General features: G+C 34.8%; 2 protein-coding genes across 3 annotated transcripts; one reads left to right on the top strand and one right to left on the bottom strand.

Annotated features, from left to right (window-relative positions):
* Nucleotides 1–9: 9 nt before the first annotated feature.
* Nucleotides 10–3051, top strand: LOC126815793 (mediator of RNA polymerase II transcription subunit 28). 2 transcript variants are annotated; one of them, XM_050541732.2, is made up of 5 exons: nucleotides 10–95; nucleotides 276–409; nucleotides 864–930; nucleotides 1600–1712; nucleotides 2083–3051. In XM_050541732.2, exons 2-5 carry the CDS (start codon nucleotides 341–343, stop codon nucleotides 2446–2448), a joined length of 615 nt encoding a protein of 204 aa, XP_050397689.1. In that variant the 5' UTR covers nucleotides 10–95; nucleotides 276–340; the 3' UTR covers nucleotides 2449–3051. The 2 variants fall into 2 exon arrangements, with proteins under 2 accessions (XP_050397689.1, XP_050397688.1); XM_050541731.1 differs by having other exon boundaries at nucleotides 49–409.
* On the bottom strand, nucleotides 2459–12682 carry LOC126815789 (palmitoyltransferase ZDHHC16). The gene is made up of 8 exons (XM_050541727.2): nucleotides 11967–12682; nucleotides 11005–11199; nucleotides 10470–10581; nucleotides 9665–9798; nucleotides 9290–9355; nucleotides 8778–9038; nucleotides 8152–8222; nucleotides 2459–7618 (listed from the first exon to the last, which is right to left on the bottom strand). The coding sequence occupies exons 1-8, from the start codon at nucleotides 12171–12173 to the stop codon at nucleotides 7501–7503; spliced, it is 1164 nt and encodes a 387-aa protein (XP_050397684.1). The 5' UTR covers nucleotides 12174–12682; the 3' UTR covers nucleotides 2459–7500.
* Nucleotides 12683–19088: the final 6406 nt, after the last annotated feature.

The following is a 19088-nucleotide window of genomic DNA, read 5'->3' as shown; positions in this document are numbered from 1 at the left end:
TTTTCTAGATCGGCGACGGTCCTGCGTAATTTAGCATATACGACGTCATAGGTGGATTGTGGGTTAGGGAAAGAGACAGTTCCTAAAGGAACTAGGTAAGGGTTAGCATAGATATATTTCTATGGGGTTAGGACCTGCAGATTTTATCAGTCTCGAAATGTAAACAAGGCTAGCGCTAACCCTAAACCAAGCCTAACCCTAACTCACAATCCACACATGACGTCATATGCGCAGGACCGTCTCCGATCTAGCGTTCTTTTACGCTACGTTAATAGGTCAGTGGGTCATCGGTCTACGTCATTAGAAGCTAACCGGAAGTTTTTGTTATCCTATCACAACAATGGCGGCTTACTGTGAAGCAGATGAGAATCATCCTCATCAAATTGATCAATTAGAACAAGCGTTTAAAGTATGTATTCGTCTTTAATTTGCATGAAAGTGGACTAACTGAACTTGTTGATCATAATACTTTTATTCCAATTAGTATTTTACTATTTAGATGCTAGGAGGTAAAAGATAAGAAAGTGGCCATTTATTATTTTGAGTATTATTTTTTTGTGAATTCTATTTCAATTTGTAATTAATGTTCAGCTTGAAGTTGAATCGAAAGAACAGGTAGACGGTGCAAAAGAGCAATGTAAATTGTGTACCGTGAAAAAAAATAAAAGAGCCAAAATTAAAAACTAGAATTTCTAGGCCAGATATCCTTAATTCAGCACAACCTGGACAGTCCTATTCATTCATTCATGGGTAATGATAACCCCAGAATTCAATAAAATGTGGAATGAATTCTATCCTGGCTGGTTGATCTGAGGAAAAGACATGTTTGAAAAATGATACATATACTGTACTTTTTTTTTCAGAATTGTATAGAACAGTTGTCAACCCAAGAACATTTTAACACATCAGACACAGAAGAAAATAGAGTTGGTTAGTAACACTGAACTAGTACAGTCCTCATCACATAATATTGAACGCAATTACTATTTTAATTAAAGCCACTTTTTGTTTGTCGAGGGGTCATTTGTATGTCTGTCACACCTTTTGGATCACAATAGCTCTGCTTTTAATTGAGGTAGAATTTTCTTACTAGGTGTATATTATTATATTCATTAGGTTAATGTCTTGATTGAGTTTGATGATAAGCAGAGATGAGGCATTTGATTGGCCAGATCTTTGATGTATAGTTTCATTACATTAGTACAGTGATAAAGTTTGATAATGAGCATTTTCTTCTATTAGAGATAAGCAGTTTGGTTTGTCAATACTTTGGAACATGGTAATGGTCAAACTTGGTGTATAGTTTCATTACATCAATATCTTGAATAAGTTCAATAGCAAGAATTTTCTGCTCAGAATAAGCAGAGTGATAAGCAGTTTTGTTGCTCAATGCTTTATAAAAAGATAAATACATAAGTAATTAATGATTGTCATCTATTTGTTTTAGAATTAAGACAGGATGTATACCCTTATGGTTGATTTGTTTAGATACATGTATGCTGTCTCTATAATTTTTGGTGGAATGTGACATGAATGAAAAAAAATGGGTAATATGTGTTAAGTTATGTTATGTTAATTGTTTTTACCATTTATTTTCAGGAATAGAACAGTCAGTTCAGAAATTTATAGATCTGGCACGTCAAACAGAATCTTTTTTCCTCAATAAAAGATTAGTTTTATCAACACAAAAACCTGAGCAAGTACTTAAAGAGGTGTGTATGATGTTCTTGAGATTAATATGTTTTTTTTTTCATTTTCTAGGCTTACAACTATCATATGTTATGCTTGGAAGTAGATATTGAATACGGTAGTAAGCTTTAGCAGCACTTCATGCTATTTATATTTGTTTCATAGAAAAGTCTCATTTACCTTAGAAACATGTGTTTTGAGCTGACCTGAATTAATTGGAATTTCTCCTAGGCTTACATTTATATAAGATTATCTAGTGTGTCTTTGATTGTACCCTAACTATATAACATAAATAATGCCTTTTGATCCCCTGTCATTTATCTATAGTTTAAATAAAGGAATTTCTGTAGAGCTTGATTCAGTTCTATTTAATTATGTTTTCTGTATTTGCAGGATATACAAGAATTGAAAGCCGAGTTGGATAGAAAAGAGAAATTAATAGAAAAACATCATGAACGATTACAACAATGGCAAAACTTGTTACATAGCATGCCTGGAAGTGGAGGATCTCAATCTACTGGTCAAAGTCATCTCCCCCCACCACCTCAAGGTCCCCCTCCCCCTCATCCTGGTATGATGCATGTACAACAGCAGCAGCCTTCTGCACAAATGAACCAGTTTACCGTACCTGGTCCTCCTCCCTCAGGTCCCCAACCTTTTGTTATGCCTCCTCCGCATCAACCCCAAACATCATACCCTACACCTTTAGCATATCTTGAACAGAACTTATCAAATATTGGAATGCCAGATCGAAGATGAGATTAACAGATAAAAAAATGAAACAAGTGGTTAAATTCTTTAAGAAGAATAACATTATATTCAGTGATTTCATCACTTCTGCTAGGTACTATGACTTTAATGGTGTGTATATACATGTAATGTATATTATGTTGCAGCAGTATTCCATAATCCATTTTAATCACTGCCTAAAATAACAATAATTCCATGTTCCTTCTGGTGACTGTTTTGAATATTTTATTGTTATAATGAATTGATAAAGACAACCATAAATATCGCTTAAGAGTATTCTATCAGGCATAGTAGATATATCACAGTCAATGTAGAACTACATTGGGATTAAAATTATGTTCATCCTATCAATAGGATAAAGTATTAATATCAAAACAACATTCATTGAATATTTTTTATTGTTTTATGGTTTTTGCTAGTAAACAAATACAAAAAAAATGACAAACCTGGTTACATATTTACAGTAATGAAATGCATTTACTTGGCCGTTTTTTGTTTTAGACATTTTCTATAAATTATTAGTGAATCGAATTGAGCAGTAAGTTGTATTATATGTACATGTATAATCTTTTAATGTCATTATTGGAAAACATATTAAACATCTATTTATTATATATTCTTACTATTCCAATATTTTGGCAATTCTTAGCACTTACAATGACAACAATTGGTAAATACTTCTCACGTTTAGATAAAGCATAATACTGGTTCTCTCACTGTATACAACTACAGTGGACTCTGTCACATCCGACATCGTGCGGGATCGTTACAATAATTCGGATCACACAGCGTTTCGGAATACCGAGTTTTCTCCAAAACTGGAAATACTGTAACTTCGAAAAACGGAAGTATTTTTAAATTGTAGCTTCGAACATAGAAATATATACTGCTTCGAATCACCAGAATGCTATTCCCTTTATAAATGATAAACTTTTCTGTACTTTCAAAATTTTATTATATTAAATAATTAACAATAACAATGCATACGTACAATATATTCATAAATCGTTTACATGTAATATCAATGCATGCGTACAATATATTTATAAATATCAATGCATGTAATCGTTTAAAGTAGTTTGCTTAGTTAAGATTACCGGAAGCATATCGTAAAGCGGAGTCCTGGGCAACATCTTATAACAAATGAATTGTTGCGATCATCTTTTCGTCCTTAATCTGTGCGAAGTGTTTAATGTTGTTGAGCATGCGTAGGAATTTTGAATAGGTCAAGTCTGTCGTTAATGTATATTCTTCATCGTCCCCGTCTTCAGTCAATTGTCATTTATAATCTGTCGTTCTATGTCCAGTTTTTCAAGCCAATCAAAGTAAACGGCACCTGTCATCCAAGCTTTGCGATTAGCCGACCAATTGACTGGCAGGTAGATCTTGTCCACTCCCTTAAAACAACTTGGGTTCACTGCTTTACCGATCAAAGTAATCAACACAGTTTTAATCTCACCGATAATTGATTGGTGATTACTTGTTAATCTTTTCTGGCTTCACACCCATTGAGTTTTAATCTCACCGATAATTGGATGCTTCACACCCACCGTTTGAAGTACGGATTATACTGTGTCGATTCAATGGAAATTATGTGACGGGACGGCTGATTGATTTCGGAATCCGGAACATACAGAATCCGGATTTACCAGCGATTTTTTGGCTGAAGTAATAAGGAAATAAATCGGGACATGAAAATCATACCGAATGTCACAGCAATCCGGAGTGATCAGAGATCGGATGTGACAGAGTCCACTGTATATGAACAAGTTTTACTGGTATTAATACAGAAAACGGGATAAAGTTATCTCATTGTACTAACAGGTTTTACTGGTATTGATAAACAAAATAGAATAATGCTCCTTTTTTTAAATGGGACCACAGGCACTAACATTTTGGGTTTAGTTGAAAAGTACATGTACATTACAAAGTACAAGAAGAAATACCGTCTGTGACCTTATCAAATGAGAAATGATATCAGGTGTTGTAGAGCCTAACCATCCTCTTGCTTGACACCAGTCCTGTCACTAAGTAAAGGTAGCGAGAGAGGGAGAGGTTTAACGTCCACTCGACACAACTAGGTCCTTTCGGGACTAACACACGGTTCAATTTTATTTCAATAATTCGCTTGCATGTACGGGTCGTTAGCAGTTGGAGTACCTGAAGAAGACCCATGAGGCTGGAAAGGCGACCCTGCAACCTGTAACGTACAACCTGGGAATTGAAACCATGCAAGTTGATTCAATGACGGACCTCATGATACAGCGCGCACGTGCTAACCATTCGGCCATCCACCCCCCCAGAATGGTTTGGACCAGGATTCAGAAGCCAAAGGCTAAATGGCAGAAGATAACATTGCAGTCACAGGTCGCCAGCCCAGTGGTTTCAAATGCAAAGTAATGAGAAGTAGCATCATCAAATGTTGCAAAATGAGTAAGCATAGCCTGTGTCATGCTCGAGGCCTGGTACTACTTACAATTAATTTAAGCTGAAATGTAAGCAAATTGTTTCGAGCACTTAATTTGATGTATACTTAGAAAAAAACATCACGACAAATAATAATAAGAAATTGCAAGCTGCTCTCAGGCTCTTTTTTTTTATCCAGCCACATTTTTCATGTGGACCTATATTGTCATTGCCTTTGTCCGTCCGTTCACATTTTGTTTGTGGACACCCTACAGGTCACAATTTTTATCCAATTTTGACGAAACTTAAAATATAGGTTTATACCCCAAAGATTTTGGTTCCTTTCGATATTGGCATGTATTGGACCATAATTTTGTGGATTATGGACCCTGATTGTACGAAAAGTCATGTTTTTAGTTTGTGGACACTCTAGAGGTCACAATTTTTATTTGATTTTGATGAAGCTTAAGATATATGTTTATAACCCACAGATCTCAGTTCCTTTTGATATTGGTGCATATCTGACTGTAACTTCCTGGACTATGGCGACTGATTGTACGAAAAATCACATTTTCAGCTTGTGGACCCTCCAGAGGTCTCAATTTTTATTTAATCTAAAACTGTTAAATTGTATCACTGTTACATTGTAATGATGCTTCAGTTCAAATTTCGTAAACATTTTGACCGAAAAAATGTCTGCTGTCTGTACGCAAATGGTGTAAAAGTATGTAATACCAAGGTTGTGGACCCTGTGGAGGTCACAATTTTTATCCGTTTTTTGACTATGGTCCCTGACTGTACGAAAAATTGGTTTATTTAGCTTGTTCTCTATCCATCTCTTGCAAAATGTTGGCATATCTTGCATGATAACTGCTTGTAAAAATACAACATTCAAAATAAATAAATACAGCAACAATAATTAACCCATAATGAAAAAGATATAAAAAACATAGATCATAGAAACATGATTTAGTAAAAGCTTGACACAAAAAAAGCTAGGTTCATATTGAATCGGTTGTATATTTGATTTAAAAAGTTCAGTTTAAAGATAAAAGAATTTCCTTTATTCGTTTGGTTTCAATGGAATTCCATAAATTTGGAGCACTGACTGAAAAATCTAACATAAACTAAGTCATTTCTGAACTAACATGTAGTTCAATTTTACTTCAATAATTTGCGTGCAAGTAAGGGGCTTTAGCAGTGGGAAGAAACCCTACTTGTCACATACAAGCTGGGAATCAAAACCATGCTACTTAACGTGTTAGACCGTTTGGACACCCCCAATTGGTTCAGGGCAGAATAGTATTAACATACAATAAAAGCACAGGGACCGTACACAGATATTTATAAATTCATATTCTTATGAAAGTTTCTTGTGAAATTTGACAATTTTTATGGTGTTTTTATCAAATTTTATGGTGTTTTTATCAAATTTATGATATTTTTATAATGTTTTTATCACATTTCATGACTTTTATGTTTTTATCATTATCAAATATTATGACTTTTTTTATATAACTGCACTGACATTTATGCGGATAAAAACGTCCCACCACTTGTGGTATTAATGGTCGCAGTCATCTTTTCCTATGTTCAAATACCCACAATGGCTAAGCGGGTATGATACTGGCTCACTAGCCGGGAGGTCATAGGATCACTCCCGGTGTTGGCCGCGAAAGTTGTCAGTGGTGCAGGACGCAGGGCCTTACAAGGACAGCTATCTAGTCATTTGGATGGCACAAAAAACCGAGGTCCCATGTACACATTGGCGTGCACATAAAGGATCCCTTGGCAGTGGTGCAGGACGCAGGACCTGACAAGGACAGCTATCTAGTCATTTGGATGGCACAAAAAAACGAGGTCCCATGTACACATTGGCGTGCACATAAAGGATCCCTTGGCAGTTGGAATTCGATACAGAGTATAAGAGTAGACCTTAGTGCCGCTGTCAGGGCAAAATTTCCCTCATAGCACACTGAATGGTGTCTGCCCATCACTCATCGGGTGTCTTCATTAGCCCAGTCGGAGCAGAACAGTAGGATGTTAAACCCAAATTTCATTTCATATACAGATACCATCATAACATTAACTGAGCACTGTCAAATATAAACCTGGGGGTCATAAAATTCCTGGATGATTTTCTTATTCAAAACAGGATTTATTAGCATAGAAATTTATTACTGGGAGTAGCGATTTATGGTTGATTTTATATTTTGAAAACATTTTCGTCCCATGAGAAACAGTGAAATTTTATATTTTTTACAATGTTTTTCCATTTTATGATAATTTTATGAGAAACTAGAAGAATGCCCAGCTTTGCTCGGGGGTCATAACCCCAAAACCAGAAGTGGTAGACTACCGCCACCTGGCCTATGTTACTCCCTGGTCCGAGCTACCCCTATATCCCAAATTTCAGACTCGGGGCAGACCTAGTGTAGCCGCCAACCCCAAACAGACAGACAGACAGACAAACGACAGTCACAAATATTAGTATAGAAGATGACAAAATTTTATGAAAATATAAAGGTATTTATATTTTACGGTCCCTGCAAGCATACTATTAAACCACAACACCCAACAGATAAACATTACTCGAAAAATATTACAGTATATTATACAATATATTTTAAGACATTAACTGAATTTAAGTTTATGTCATAATAATTGTAAACCATTTTGATCTGTTTTAAAACTATAAGTTGTAGTTTCCCATATTAAACCATCACCTTCTAAAGAATGATTTGATGGTAATAATACATGTCTCCAAAAAGACCTGAAATAAATAAACATTTTAATCTTAAATAATCAAATAAAAAAATTGCATGCCAAAAATAGTAGAGCAAAGAGAGATTGCAGAGTTTGTCTTTCCCTAACATAGTGTTGCCAAGCAATTAACATGATGTCCATCAGTAGCTTTGGGAAGAACAGCAACAATGTCATAGTATGTTGTGATGTAAAACCAAAAGAATATATATGTAAGGTTTTCGTGATAGGGGAACTGATGCACAAGTCTGAATATTAATAGGGTTTTCCAAAAAAAAGTCATCAAAGACTCTGACATGCTGAATTGTGAAGGGGTGGATAAACATGGGTGATGACAATATACTCCCATGTAAACAGGATTAGCCCTAACTTTTCTATGAGTATTTGTTCTTCATTCTAAAAGCCTTTAAGTTTTCTGAAAAGCATGAATAAAAAAAGTAAAATGGATAAAAATGTCTGTATGTGTTTTAAAACAAGAAAATCAGTACAAAATTTTTGGCAAATAAACTTCTTTAGTTAGAAACAAAACCGTGTAAAATTTACCTATTTTTGGTTAAACCTAAGAATTGTTTCCAATTAGCAATAAAACCCCAGTTGTATGGATTTTTAAAAACCTGAAAAAGAAATGAATGAATATGTAAAAATTAAGGATTTGAGATTGTTCTATTCTTTACACATTTGGTGTGGGTTTTTTTCTGTTTATGAGAAATATTATCATAATGTACATTTTAAGTATATATTCTGATCAACACCAACCCAATATTTATAGATATAACTGCTTCACTGTATCATATCTACTCCACCTGGACTGTGTGATACATGTAATTAATTTTAGGTTATAAAACAACAGTTTAAGGATACTGAATTTAATGCAAATGAAACACTTGGCTTGTTTACTCTTCAGTCCAGTTAAAAGTTAGACCATCCTTTCTGTTATTGTTGTTACAACTTCTAGATCAATCGAAATTAAAATGCAACAAATAAAGATTAAACTTCAATCAGACTCTTTTATTTTCTATGTTCAATTTATTTATTGGATTACTTTAATTTTCTGACTTGTCCTTCTAAAATTACGATACTGACCACACAAACAGATTTCTTAATTGTGAAATGATCCATAAAAGTAAACAGCTGTAGTAATAGTTTTAATATCAACAAAGAATACATACCACTCCCCTCTTTTTTAATCTTTTTCTTTCTTTGTTATTTATATGTTGTTCTATACTAGTTTCTCCTCTACTGATAAGTCGGAAGTGCCACATTGTTAATAGTCCTAATGCAATAGATACACCAGTACATAGTAAAAATTCAAATATGACTAGATTATGAAAAGTTTTATCACTGTAACTGATGCTAAGATGTTCCACATCATCTTCATCTTTTTTCTCCTCTTTCTTCTCCCCTTTCTCTACCAAAACTTTTGATGTAATCTGAAAAGGACAATTTGTGTTCATAACAGTACAGAAAAAACAGAATAATGACGCTATTTGTGGTCTAAGGGGAGATAATTTAAGATGTGGGAAATTGAATGTAATTATCTCCCTTTATTCATGTTCTATGATTTATTTCTCTTTTTTTTTTACAATTTATTTAATAAATTAACTGTCATATTATGATGATTATTAAATAGGTATTTAGTGTCAGGTCCCCTGAAAGACCAAAATTTATAACATCTACATACCCCAGAACTAACCATTGCTTCTCTGGCAAGATTTAATGGATATAAAAAGTCTGGAAATATCAACACCTGAAATAGAAGTTGCCAAGCATAATATACTTTAATAAAATAAAATATACTTTTAAACTGGTACCCCACCCCGCAAACAAAAAACAGTCCAGAACCAAATTCAATGAAGGGAGTGCAACTGAAAAGTAGAATCTATAGATTTAAATTGATTTAATCTGATATTATGAGTCATCACACCAAATGTTGATAGTTTACTAACAGGTGGAATAGAAGTTCCTTAAATTATATAATACACCACAGTTATATATAATTTAAGACCAATTACAAAATTATTGATTTGTCACCACTGAATGAGTTTAAAATACATACCTTATTACCATAGAAATGTTGTTTAAATAAATCATAACCAACATAACTAACGTACATAGTACCAACCCACATATAAAAACAGAATAGAAAGAAATGTCTGTGGTTATAAAAACCAACACAATTATTTAGCCATGCTAATTAATATTAAGGTAATTAACAACTGATTTATAAAATATCGAAAAACAAGGCAATACTACGAAGAGACAAAAACATGGTTGTTGCCTTGACAAAAAAAAAAAACTCCGATATGTCAAAGATCTAGTCACCCCCAATTAAACTAATATATTGTAGGCTACCCTGCTGTATTCAAATTAGTTGCCTTTTTTTGTGACTTCCTTAAGATGATTGTAGGCCAACTGTTTCATAATGAAATGAAATGGGGTTTAATGTCCTACTTTTCTGCTCCATCCGGGCTGATGAAGATGGGGTTTCAGATACAACACAATTATTTAGCCATGCTAATTAATATTAAGGTAATTAACAACTGATTTATAAAATATCGAAAAACAAGGCAATACTACGAAGAGACAAAAACATGGTTGTTGCCTTGACAAAAAAAAAAACTCCGATATGTCAAAGATCTAGTCACCCCCAATTAAACTAATATATTGTAGGCTACCCTGCTGTATTCAAATTAGTCGCCTTTTTTTGTGACTTCCTTAAGATGATTGTAGGCCAACTGTTTCATAATGAAATGAAATGGGGTTTAATGTCCTACTTTTCTGCTCCATCCGGGCTGATGAAGATGGGGTTTCAGATACAAGAAACCCAACAAAATTATCACAGGAGTATTGACAAAGGATACGGCAATGATGGTCCATTTTTAAAATACAGGTTTTACAAATACTGCAGTGATGGGTTCTTGGTGGCTTGGGAGAAATACACTTCTTACAGATTGAAACAGAGTTCTGTACCAGCTGACATAAAATAAAAAAGTTTAGTACAATAAATTTAAAAATATAATGTACATGGCTTGACATCTTAATTGAATACTTGAGATTAACATGGTACAAACCCAAAGAACAAGGAAGTGAACCAAGTCCAAGATGGGTAACCAGTCAAACTAGAACACTGGGCATGGCATTACTTTCCTGGTAATCTAGTACATCTGCACATGTAACAAGTTGTACTGCCCATATAAGCAGGTAAGTAAATCGTTATGCCCGATTCAAATATTCTATACCAATCTTACAACAGAGATTCTACATGTATGTCAAATTGTATGTTTGCCATTATTGCTCTTTATATTAAGCAAATGCTCTTACAACTATTAAATTCAAGAATGAACTTCAGTATCCAATTTGGCTTATACTGTTCTGAAATAGGTTTATTCAACTTACTGGAGGTGGATGACCAGGACTCCTAAAACTTCCCATAGCATAGTGAAATACAATATTTACTAATAACCAATGTCCAACTATAAGATGAGTTATTGTAACTATGGTATGTGATGTGTAAACAACATGAGGTAATAAACAGGTATAGAATACAGATACAACAAATGTTATCATTATAACAACAAACGTCACCATGATCTGAAATATAAATAATACTCACATTAAATACTTTATGGTATTAAATCAGTATGTTATGGGGTGTTAGCCAACTAAAGAATAATACAATAATATATGATATTTAAATAAACTAATAGAATAGCCTAGGAGACTAAGGCTTACTAAATGCATAGCTGGTAGACCTTAATGGAATGGGTTTAATTAAGAGACCTGGTAATTCTTATTTCTATGGTTATGTGTGCAATGAAGGTTCAAAAGTTTTTCCTGGACTACGGCACTTCCACCTACTATATTTTGTCATATACAACTTTGATTTGCAAGTGTCTCGATACATACCTTGGTCATTTCAAGACTAGCATCTGTAAATGCAATACTGTGGGAGAGAATTCCAACTGCCATTGGAATTTAATGTGCACCATTAATTTGTACAGTGGACTTTCCCACAGTTTCTATGTCAGCTACACAAGTATTATCTACATGACACCAACATGTATTGACAAGATGGGATCCAGAAGCTTCATGATTCTAACCTGGGACATCTAAATGCACAATTATCACAATCTTCTTGAAGACTTGATTGTTTTAAATGGCTATAATATACCAATTAAAGTCCCCTGCATTGTCATTGTTAAAAGTAACTTTTGACACTTCCTATTATTAAAACCCAAATCGACCATAAATATTAAAATGCTAACCCTTCCCTAAATATACAAAGAGATTTTTACTGTCAATGATAAGGATTCACTGCTGGACCAGTTTAATAATAACGATGAAAATGCTATACTTACAGGTCCTAAATATCTTGCAAAGTGATCCACACACCAGAACAATGGTTCCATCATTGTATCAATGAGAGTATTAAGTGAGGTATATTCATTATAAAACAAACTTCTGTATGTCAAAACAAGCTGATCCTTCTTGTTTTTAAAATAACTTCCTACCATGGACGGCAGTTTATTAATTTTCCAGGTTATTCTTCCCATTGTTGGCTTCATTATTTCACTTTCATTACCGATATATTTCCGATATTCATTTCATTTTATGTACATGGTATGGTATTTATAATGTAAAAAGAATGGTTAGTTCAAAATTAATAAAAGTCTTTCTCTTTCAGCATATGTGTGTGAGCAAATAGTAAAAAGTACTGGAATAATTATTGAACTTGTTGGCACTAGTCACACATTAGGATGATGAGATGTATATCTATTAATAAGTATTAGTATGAAGTTTGAAGACGAACATTGCCAGTCAGTCACACAAGCTGAAGTGGGTGGTCTTTTTTCTGTTTTTTGTTCTTTCACAACTAAAATGAAATGTCACTGGGTTAATCAACGTTATTTCAATAAGGTTAACTCTATGTGTGCCCTAAAACTAAGATAGGTGTCGTACTCTCTGACTTTTACTATGTTTACGTTCAAAAATAAAAAAATAAACCAAACCGATTTGACACCTGACCCTATGTACAACTATATGGACTCTAACATTCAAAACCATATAAGGGAGACAACTGGGGACAAACAAGGGGGGTAACAATATAGTAATTTTAATTTTATTCAAGCGACTCAACGCCTAATCCAACGTAATCTTGATCAAAATCGCCAACTAAATCCAAACAAAAAGATATTGAAATAAATTAGACCTAGAATTTACAATGTCTTAAAATTTTTAATAAAAAGCCCTAAAGAACTACAATCATAGACCTTATCAAGTATTCCGGCAAAATCTTTCTCTTTCGTAGCTATTTGCAGGCTCGGGCAGGGGCTTAAACAAGGTAAACACGCATGTGCCAAACAGGTTTTAAGAACCAGCCCGATTCAAACTTTCCAACTGATGAAATTCAAACGAAAAAAAAACCGCAAGGAAACAAACAAACAAAATACTCCACGCATGGCGAATACATCTGAGCCGGCGGAAGCAGTTCTTGATTTGGCGGGCTACCATCCAAGCCTGGAAATAAGGCACCTGTTACAGACAATGTCAGTCACAGATTCAGGCTTTGTCAGGCACAAAACCTCGGGTGCCTGTCCGGTATTGATTGTCTTTTATTATTGATATTATTAATACATGTCCGGCACTAAGTTGAAAATGTCAGGTAATATTTCATTAGTGCCTGACATTTTGTCAGGTACATCTAAAACCGTTATTTCCAGGCCTGCTACCATCCCAGGGCTGTAGGAGTGGTCCGGGGCCGCGTAGACTCCGGAAGCTCCAGCGAATCTACATGTAGATCGTCGAAGACGCTTTCTGAGCGATTCAGGCTAATAAAAATTACTTAGCAATGAAGTGAACTTCTAATTCTTTTCTAAATTCCTTACCATGAAACACAGTCGATGGGGTTTCCTGTGATGCTGAACTGGACAAATAATAATACCAAGGTTGTGGATCTCTAGAGGTCACAATATATTCCGATTTTGATGAAACTTGCAATGTATGTTTATGAGCGATAGAAGTCGGTTCTTTTCGATATTGACGCGTATCGGACCGTAACTTCTAAGATTATGGCTCTAGATCTCACAATTTATATTTGACTGTAAACATCGTTACATTATAACATTTAGTGAAAATCGTACCAAAACTGGCAGACAAAATGGCCACCCCCTTTACTCAAATAAAGGTCAGAATTTTTATCCGATTTTGATGAAACTTAAACTATATGATTTTATTCGAAAGATCTGGGTTCCTTTCGATATTGGCGCATATCGGATCGTATCTGGATGGCTCCTTATTGTACGAAAAATCACGTTTTTAAGTTTTGGTGGCCCTTCTAGAGACAACATTTTTTATCCGATTTAGATGAACCTTAAAACGAGTGTTAAATATCACTAGTTCTTGGATGAGTTCTGGTGTTATGCCCCCCCCCCCCCCCTCCACTGCGCCGTTTACGCAAAATATGAATTATGAGTGAATTTTGTGGTCTGTCCGAGGCGACAGTTTTCGACCGATTCAAGAGATGAAAATTAAACTATGTATTAACGATCAAAAGTTCTTGGATGAGTTCATCTTGAGTACGCATCAGACATCCTTTTCTTGAGCTATAGCCCCTGCTTTATGCGCAAAATGTCAAATATGTATGAAGTTTGTAGGCCCTCTAGGGGCTACAATATTGTCCCTTTCAGATGAACTTAACAAATGTGTTAATGATCAAAAGATCTTGAATGAGAGGATGAGTCCTATGGATTTTATCTCTTCTCCACCCATATTTTGCAAATGTGGTGTATCTTGCATGGTGACCTCTGTTTTTAACTGACAAAACTGATAACAGTGAATTATTTGGTGGATAAGGGACACAAGGAAAGAATGTGATAAAAACTCTATTCCCGTCGTTTTCTTTTAATTACCTAATCTGTCATAGATACAACGGAAGTGGGGTGGACTTGAAATAAGGACTGACTGTTCAGTTGCGACCATCGCAACTTGGGGCTCTTAACCCAGGGACCAGTAAAGTCGCACTACTATGTTAAAATCAGGCCTCTTCCAGTTATGTTATTGATCTCACGTACAATAACCCGGTGAAAGGAGTACTATGTTAAAATCAGGCCTCTTCCAGTTATGTTATTGATCTCACGTACAATAACCCGGTGAAAGGAGTATTTGTGGCCAAATTATTGAGGCGGGGCACCCGGCCCCTAGTCCCTCCCACTCCACCGGGCCTGCATATTTTATGAGTTTTAAGATTAAGACCATTTTTCCCAAAATCGCAAAAAAAAGATCTAGGCAATTATTCAAATAGAAACCACATTGTTTTAGAGCTTGCATTAAGGACTGTGGCTGAGAGATTCATATTTTTTCACAGTCTGATTTGTAGTTTGACCATACTCGGAAATGTTGCTTTTGTTAACCGTCAGTCATATATAGCCATTGCTCCATCGTATTGACACACGTATATTAAATCAAAGACAATTTAATTATTTATATTCCTATCGAAATACAGAAACGTACGACGATTGACAATTATTGTTCCTGATATAACTTGAAGTAATCGCCCTACTGGACATAGCTTTTTAATGTTTAATATTTGGTGTTTTAGGTTATTTCTTCTTTTATTTCTAAACTGTTTTATCGAGCATTACCAAATATAGTTATAAATCTATATCGGACCCATGTGGCTTGATATAAATAGAATCGGGTAAGTATCAGCCATTTTCTTAAATTCAAATTTTATCATCTTGTCACATATAACACGTGTCCCCCCCACCCTCTCTGTCTCTCTATCTCACTATCTCCAATGGTACCGGGGAAGAGTTTTGTCAGTTCATCAGCATATTTGTCACCGTGTGTTAATTAAACACAAACTTAACCATAGATGTGAACCTGTGGGAACATCACCAATATTTGTCGTTAAAGAAAGGAAGACCGGGATTTCAGACGAGTCCAGCTTTTCATTGTTAGTCTATTGTCACAACTTCCCTGTTCTCTATAGAAGACTATTTACAACCCAGTAACTCGTCAATATTTCCCTTTCATGCTAAAGGGAGAGAAAATGTTTCTATGGTAGTCATAAAAACTAAGCCACTCGATAACAGTGTACCAAATGTTGAAAACCAGTACTTTACCCCATAAGGATATATTTAGTCGCCTGTCCATTTTGTCAAACCAATTCGTAGTCACTACAGTGTTTTTATTTATCTTTCTTTATGGTTCCTTCCACATAAAACCCTCGCGCGTTTCCGGTCTATACTATCCGGAAGGGCGATATTTAAGAAGTATGAAGAAGTATTTTATTTAGTTAATAATGTACATGAGACGCCTGCTATAAAAAATAAAATAAAATAAATAAATTATACACCGTCTAAATTGTCAGTTCTGGTCAAATAGAAGCATAATCTGAAAGTTTTTTTAAAGATCCATGTGCAGGGTATACTTACTCTCTCTATAACACCTAATACCATTTCCCATTTGAGCAGTTTACATAGCCAACCGATAATTACCGGTTGGTTTAAGATCCCTTAAGCTGGATCGTTTGTACCACTGTCACACAGAATGAAAGGTTCTTCATAAAATGTTTCTTTGTATTGATCTGGTATTTCCATTGCCTGTGGAGTCAATAGTAAAGGTAGTGGGTACCCAGGAAGTGGAAGCTGTGCAACAGTTTCTTCTTGTAGATTAACGATTGCAGCAGTGACAAATAAATAGTCGGTAATTGTCCTACAAGCACCTGTCCTCGTCGGCAATTGTTTAGCCGGCAGTTGCCTCGTTGGCAATTCTCTTTGATCCCCAGGAACAATAACACGGTACGGGGATGAAACATCCATAAGTCTTATTTACCATGGACCTTATAAACCAAACCCGTACGTAACGATCCTTCTGGGTTAACTTCGGAATCTGAAATATCGTATCAGATGTGGGCCAAATTCTCAGAAAGTTGTCAGTTGACCCCCTCAGAAAATTATGAAAAACATATATGTTATAGTACATGTACATATAAACTTATGTAAAACTGCAAAGTTATATGACTCTATAGCATTAATATTATGGCCTTTTGAATCGGTGTACCCTTTTGCAAGTTTTGAAACTTCTATGCCTCGAGTCCTCGACTTTGGTGTTCTGATTTTATTCACCTTCAAAATTTACAAAACAAGCGCCGTCAACTGTGGATGTAGAGCCTTAAGTGCCAAAAATTGATACTTGTGCAAACAAATATCAATATTTCGATACAGTGTACACTGTAAAAAATACCCATTTTTTATGTGGCCGAATTCCGTAGTTTGACACTGTTTTTCTGTTAATCGATGGCTTTTTTTTTGGAGAAATTGTGTCAAAAATGTGACTTATTTTTTCAAATTACGTGTTTTATGTATTTCTATGGAATATTCAGTATTAAACAGGAAATTTCCGTGAAATTTAGGGATAACATGTTTTATTCCCTTCTATAATGGACTCAATTCTGTTATTTTACGGAATAAACGGTGGAATGACCAGGAATTTCCGTGAAATTTGGGGATAAATTGTTTTATTCCATTCTACAATGGACTTAATTCTGTTATGTTACGGTATAAACGGTGGAATGACCCGGAATTTACGGATTATTTCTGTTTGCAAATGCAACGATAAATAATCGTATACATATATAATCATTCCTAATAATTATCATGTTATAGTATTCATTTCAATATATTAACCATAATATGAAAAATCATATTTTGTAAACTTTGGTATATTACGTGTCATGTATATCTAATTTCCATTATTTATAAGATCTGTAAAGTGTATTGTTATTCATCAAACGTTAATCAGATTGTAAGTATTTTCATAAATGTATTCATAAAATATGTTTTAACGCTCTGTATGTATAGGTTGTATTGGAGACTTTTGGCAAGCGTAAATTTCTGGTCCGCATCGCGTATCCGTATGGATTTTGCGTGTGACGTCATCAATGTGTGTGCATTTCTCATACGTGATACGGCACCACGTATCGAACAGCTTTCATACGGAAAAGGTCCGTATAACATTGTCGTGTCCTTTTACCGTCTTTTTTACTACTTTTAGGCGCTGAAATGTTGTATCGTAGCGTTTTTATGAATCTTTGTGTATTCCAGAACACGAAGGTGTATATTTCATGTGATTTTAACCATGATGGTTGATCTACGTGCTAAATTTAGGGAACGGAACCTTGCAATTCTGTAAATGATTTTATTCTGTGGTAAAGGGGTATAAACTTTCTGAAATGATACATTTGTGAAACCAAAAATTGCAGTCGAAGTCGAAGATTTTTTATAAGATTCGACATTATTATTATTTTTTTTTAATAGCCCAGAGACTGTCGGGCGACTTTATTCCCTCCGGGAAATTTTCGGCTTTAATAGGCACTTGACTAGTACTGATGGTGATCTGGGTAGGTATCTGCCATCATGCTGTAATAGAACTAAGCTCAGCTGATCGACGCACATGTACGCGACGCGAAAATCTGCCCAAACTCTAAAACTACATTGACGCAACGTATCACGTATACGATACGAATACGTGATACGGATGGGAAAATTCCGCTTGCCAAAAGTCTGTATTATCTAGTAATCAAAAACGCTTAAATCCGGATAATATAATCGGTTGGCCAGTGAAAGTCGGTTAATCTCTATGGCAGAGTTTACATACCTGCAAATTGATAGTACCGCAAGCTTACGTCTGAAATGCTCTATCTGGTCCAGTCACTAACGAATTACAGTTTGCGATACTTTGCTCTCGTCTCTCGATTAGGATACTCTACTCCGTATTCTTATATTAACGGAAAGAGGTTGCATATAAAGATTGTCTGCGATATCAATTCGATGGAAGCGGACGTTAAAGTAGCCAAGTCTCTAACTCAATATCATCCAAAATCTTCGACAGAGAAAACACGATTTATTTGTCGGTTTAAATCAACATTGATGTTGTGATCATACCGGGAAAAGATGGCCTTCTGATATCCAATATTTAAAGACAAAATAAACATTTTATAATTGGTACACGAATCGTGTACCATAATGCGTTTCAGCGCTATTTGTAATAAGGGATTCGAAAAACGAGGCTAGGCATATTCCACAAGTCATGTCAAACGGTGACGCTATATTCTTATCTGGAGAGCATGCCCAATTTAATAGTATCGGAGTAGACTGAAATAAGCAGACGCTAGAGATTGAAAATCCTGGCGTATTTCGCCGAACCTAACTGGTTAGAAATTACAGTAAAAGCAGAAACGATTGAATGTAAATCAGTTTATATACATTCACATTACATTATTATATGCGTTGCGACCCATTTGTGTCAATTTCTATTTCCAAAATATTAGCGATTTAGCTCCTTTAAATAAAGCTTTTTAACACACGCATATAAAGTCAATGGTTAATTCAAAGGAATTTTTATCACTTTCATGCTCAGGAAACAAAAATTATCAGGGATTATTTTTTTCTGTATTTGAAAATGGATTTTATGTTAAT

This window comes from Patella vulgata, chromosome 3 (genome assembly GCF_932274485.2).
Source record: "Patella vulgata chromosome 3, xgPatVulg1.2, whole genome shotgun sequence".
Lineage (NCBI taxonomy): Eukaryota > Metazoa > Mollusca > Gastropoda > Patellidae > Patella > Patella vulgata.
This window is presented reverse-complemented; position numbering and strand designations above follow the sequence as displayed.